This window comes from Sinocyclocheilus grahami, unplaced genomic scaffold, assembly GCF_001515645.1.
Source record: "Sinocyclocheilus grahami isolate Dianchi unplaced genomic scaffold, SAMN03320097.WGS_v1.1 scaffold510.1, whole genome shotgun sequence".
NCBI classification, from domain to species: domain Eukaryota; kingdom Metazoa; phylum Chordata; class Actinopteri; order Cypriniformes; family Cyprinidae; genus Sinocyclocheilus; species Sinocyclocheilus grahami.
This window is the reverse complement of record NW_015505689.1, coordinates 1,195,192-1,200,768: the sequence shown is the minus strand read 5'-3', so window position 1 is coordinate 1,200,768 and position 5,577 is coordinate 1,195,192. Positions and strand designations below refer to the sequence as shown.

The 5,577-nt window shown below is 37.1% G+C and overlaps 1 protein-coding gene across 1 annotated transcript; it reads left to right on the top strand.

Annotated features, from left to right (window-relative positions):
* Positions 1-3,390: 3,390 nt before the first annotated feature.
* On the top strand, positions 3,391-4,516 carry LOC107554699 (glucocorticoid receptor-like). Its single transcript, XM_016237284.1, has one exon. It carries the CDS (start codon positions 3,402-3,404, stop codon positions 4,509-4,511), a length of 1,110 nt encoding a protein of 369 aa, XP_016092770.1. The 5' UTR covers positions 3,391-3,401; the 3' UTR covers positions 4,512-4,516.
* Positions 4,517-5,577: the final 1,061 nt, after the last annotated feature.

Sequence of the window (5,577 nt, the reverse complement as noted above, 5' to 3'; positions counted from 1 at the left end):
ACACATTGCCTAGTGATTTCTAATGGTTTCATTATTCCCGTTAGTTTCGAAAATCAACACAAATAAATTGATTTATGTACACCTCCACACATTTTACATGAAAACATACACGCCACCTCAATTTATGCCTCTGTTTTTTTGTCTTTCCTGTAAGCTGTGCCTCAAGTAGGTAAAAAAGACATTCAAATGCATCCCTAATAATAGACATTTTCTTTCGGGCATGTCACTTTGTGGTGGGAAGAATTGATCTGTCACGATGAGTTTTAATGATTGTTTAGTTGCTTACCCTGACAATCAACTCCGCACGGCTGAATTGTTATTTTTTATTACATTTTTTTGACTATCTGTGCCAGTTGAGATGCATTACTGATTATTAGTACACAAAAGAATGTTGCTGCATTTGTATATAGATACAAAGCCAGTGTAAAAACCATGAATGACAGCAGTAAAAAGGAAAATATGCAAATGTAGTAATAAGAGTGCTTTCTAGAGCGTTTGTAATTCATCAAACTCCTCAAAAGCACTTTTAAGATGTTTCTACTCCAAAGCCTTCCTATGAAACAAAAAGCATCCACTAGGTGGATCCACCTGCATAATGTGCTGTTTATGTCAATAATGACTATAATAGCAGTGATTAGCAGCCATTATGAAATGAACCCTTGAAATATTCCTTTCATTTATGTAACCCAATGTAGTCTAATTAATTCAAGAATTTAAAATAAGTTATATTAAATTCTATTAGAATGTTTTGTGCTAATTTTGTTGTTTTGTTTAACCGACAAAAAAAATTAAGTTTACATTTTATTCATTTAAAAAAATGGAATTACTGATAGCACTGGCTATTGGTGTAGTTTTGGTTGGTTGTTGACAATGAAAATTAAGAGTGATCTTGAATATACATTTAACCTGTTTGTCTGTTAAATGTTAAAAGCCTGTTTGAAAATAAACTTAGTCTTGCATTCTCAACTCCTGATTATAGATTTTATTAAATTACATGTTAACGAACACCTTATGTGTCTAATTAAAAAATTTTTTTTTAAAATGCATTAATTTAATTAATACATTTTTTGCCTAATTCGTCAAAAAAAAAAAAAACTTGGTTACACTTTATTTTGCAGTGCCCTAGTTAAAGTGTAATTGTACATTTAAGTAGGCTACCGAGTAATATTAATTAACAACATGTAGGCTAATTTCTATAGGGTTAGTGTTAGAATTAGCATTTGCTTTAGGATTATTGCATGTTGCATGTAATGAGTAACAAGGGCACTGTAAAATAAAGTGTTAAAAATTGTAAAAGTTTATCTTTGTCTTATTTCATTTATAACATTATAGCAAGATATATAATGCAGACATGAACATTATGAGTAGATCATAACTAATAATAACATTTGCATTTCAAGCAAATCTGCTATCCATTCCACTTTTTTCTTTTTGGCTCTATATATGGGTCACATATATATAAAAAATTATTTATTTATTTTTAAGTAAAAAATGCTCATACCATGGTGCTATTTGTCTGTACTCTTAATGCAGTTAATAATGTTTTATTTTATTTTCATGATACTTACAGTATACTAGGTTTTTCAGGGGTGTTATTCATGACACTGTAAAATAAAGTGTTAAAAATTTTTAAAGTTTTTCTTTGTAATTGCACTGCAAGTATTATGCAACACCCTGAGAAAAAAAAATGCAAACAAACAAAGCATGCATAGCAAAATAAAACACATACTAAACCAAGAGCCAAAAAGAAAAAAGTGGAACGGATAGCAGATTTGCTTGAAATGCAAATGTTATTATTAGTTATTATCTACTCATAATGTTCATGTCTGATTGATGTTGAATCAACATTTAACATTGTAAGAAGCCTTATAAGAATCCTTTTATCTGGATTCTTTTTGTTAGTTTGTTTACTTTTTTAATGACTGTGGTGGCTAATACTTATTTACCAGATTTGTTTGTTCGCTTTTTACAAATAACAACTATGCTATTCGAAATCAGATTGATTGTAGATTTGTTTTAGAATCAGAATTATTATTACTAAGTATGATTGTGCACAAGGAAGTTGTCTGGATAAAACTTCCAGTGCACTGAAAAACAAAAAAGAAATAAAATAATTGTTCACGTACCTTTATTGTGGTTATTTTTGCTTATATATGTGTGTGTGTGTGTGTGTGTGTATATATATATACACAGTATATATATATATATATACACACACACAATATAACCTGTAACCCTGGACAACATCACCCGAAAGCTGAATAAATAAGCTTCCATTGATGTATGGTTTGTTATGATAGGACAATATTTGGCTGATATGCAACTATTTGAAAATCTGGAATCTGAGGGTGCAAAAAAATCTAAATATTGAGAAAATCGCCTTCAAAGAAGTTTTTGATCTACACACCTTTCACTTTTTAAGACTGAAACAAAAGATGGATTCATTGTTATTCTTAATTAAAAAGCATAACAACAATAAAACAGTAAGATACAAGGACAAACTAGCTTATAAAACGTTTATTAACAAAAACGAATAAGATGAGGCATGGCACGCACCACATGCTGTATTATATACCGACTAATAAATTACAGAACGTTTAGCAGACACTGAGGAATCCAATAAATAAATAAGAGAGCCTCCATAGCATAACGTGAAGTAAACAGCGAAGATAACAAGCTTTTCAAAATGAAAACAAAAAGAAAAGTAAAACGAAACTTGCTGTCGGTGACAGTGCTTGCATGTTTTTCCCCACAAGAATACCAACATGTTCACCTTTGGTTTAAGAAGCGGTCTTTTACTTTACTTTAGCACGAAACCCATCCAACGTTTCCTCAATATTCGCGTCATTTTTGCCGCACGCAGCTTCGCGCTCCTGACGCGGCGGGTATAACCCAGGCTCTACACTCGAAGCGCTGCGCAGCTCAAACGAGTCGCGCGGTTTCGTTATGCTTTCAGTTTCGTTTGCCATTTGATGTTTCTCATATGCAACAGAAATGCAGCGCTTATGAGTTGCGCCAGTGTGACTGCACACAAAATTTAATCACACCGGCTGAAAAAATGATGGCAAAATGCGCCCATTTGGTCGCACTCTGGAGCCCTGTGCTGGACAGTATTTATTTATCCTCAGTTGTTCAAATCGCGGTAATCGAATACGGTTATAGTGATAATTAAAATATGAAACGGTAATACTAACCGTGGGGTATTTTATCACTATGTATCGTCAAAACTTTAAGTAAAAAATGCTCATACCATGGTGCTATTTGTCTGTACTCTTAATGCAGTTAATAATGTTTTCTTTTCTTTTCATGATACTTACAGTAAACTAGGTTTTTCGGGGGTGTTATTCATGCCATTTCAGAAACTATAATTGTTTTGTCCTGTTTTACCACAGAAATGCAAAATGGATCAAGGAGGACTGAATAATGGCGCCAAGAGAGATGATCATTTGAATACGTTGGATTACAGCAACAGCCCAGTCGAGGGAATTTTACGAAGCGGAATACAAAGCGCCATGTCTGTCGCCCCCACCTCGCTGGTTCCTCAACCCAATCCGCTGATGCAGCCGGTTTCCGGGGACCTTCCTAATGGCCTGAGCAACTCGCCCACTCTGGAGGAGCACACCACCTCTGTGTCCTCCTCCCTTGGCATCTTTGGGGAAGATTCAGAGCTCAAAGTGTTTGGGAAGGAGCAGAGGGCTCAGCAACACCAGACCCTGGGAGCTTTCACTTTGGGAGACAGTTTCTTAGGACTGGAGGCCAGCATTGCAGACCTCAACAGCACTTCCCCTTCAGTGGACTCCCTGATTGGTGGAGTCGACCCCAATCTCTTTCCTTTAAAAACAGAGGACTTTTCCCCCATGGATAAAGGCGATATGTACTTTGACCAAGATTCCTTTGGGCCCATTGGGAAAGATGTTGATGTTGGCAATCATAAGCTCTTTAGTGACAACACTCTGGACCTCCTGCAGGACTTCGAGTTGGATGGATCGCCTTCCGATTTCTATGTGGCGGATGACGCGTTCCTCTCCACCATAGGTGAAGATGCTTTGCTCGGAGACTTGCCGACAAATACGGAGAGGGACTCAAAGGTTGCGGTCAATGGCGCGACCACCACTTCCAGCCCCTCCAGCATCAACACGGTCACCACCAGCACCAGCTTGCCCACTGTGAAGGTGGAGAAAGACTCTATAATCCAGCTGTGCACTCCTGCGGTCATCAAACAGGAGAACAACGGTGGGGCTAACTACTGTCAGGCGAGTCTGCACAGCACACCTATTAACATTTGTGGTGTCACCACTTCAAGTGGACAGAGCTTCCTATTTGGGACCGGCCCATCCACAGCTGCTGTCAGTCAGCAGAAAGATCAGAAGCCCGTCTTTAACCTGTACACTCCTGTGACCTCTTCAGAAGATGGTTGGGGCAGGGGCCATGGCTTTGGGAATGCAAGTGAAATGCAGCAGAGGGCCAGCGAATGCTTTTCCAAAAACTATACAAGCCCCTATGCCAGGTAAGCCTTGAAAGCCAACATGATGGTCTGTGCTTGTGGATGAACATGTTTAATGAAAGGTTCCTACAGTCATGGAACAGCTGGAAATTCCAGGGAATTTTCAAGTTAGGCCTGGGAAAGTCATGGAAATTACTTCAAATCTTAAGAATTTTATGGAAAAAGCATAGAAATGTTTGTACTGATTAGAAATCTGTCTTGTTGTGCTAAACTCTAAAACACCTTTTAATGGCATTTCAATTTTTCTTTTCAGTTTCATTTTTAGAATTCCAGTAAAATTCCAGTTATCACTATCAAAACTCATTGGTCAAAAGCGTGGCAGTGTTATTATTTATATTCCTTTAATAGGTTTTTATTCATATTCTAGAATAGCTTTTTGAAATTTGAAATTTTCGTTTCATTTTGTTCTGCGCTTTCGTCATTTTTATTAGTTTTTGTTTCTTTAAAGGTCCCCTGAAATGCTTAGAAACACGCAGCGTTACTCTAAGTGTTGACGTGCTGGTGTGAGCAGAAATCGTAATCGTATGAAATGTGCTCAGAGGGCATGACAGTAAGGCAGACTTTCTGTGGAAGTAATCTGTTAATGTGCTTCTTTTGTTACTGTACAAACGGTCTTGTGTTTACTGTAAGACAAGGAAGTCTGTACTCATGAAGGAGTTATGTAAGTGACATACATATCTGACAATCTCCACAGAGCAGGTCTCTACAGCTCGACCTGAAACCTGCTCATCCAAAACTGCAGGGGTTTGATGGATTGTTAATGACGTGTCAGGCATACAGGCTTTGAGGAAGTGTCTGCATATTTGTCATGTGAACGGGCCACTGGCGACACACCCACCTAGTTCAGCTTTTGCTAGATGCTTAAAATAAACACAAGATTGTTTTTCTAATGTCAGAGTCGTCGAGTTCAGATCAAATGCCAGTGTCCTCACTTCTCGTTTCAGTAATCAGAGCACTGATAACATTATGCAATCTTATTTAAAGTCAACAAGATATTGGAATCAACCCTTACTTTCTATTAGTGTTGTCAAAAGAGCCGGTACTTCGGTACAAATTCGCTACTAACAAAATTA

Excerpts from the sequence above, each read along its gene's own strand:
- LOC107554699 (XM_016237284.1), top strand. The coding sequence starts at position 3,402 with ATGGATCAAGGAGGACTGAATAATGGCGCCAAGAGAGATGATCATTTG.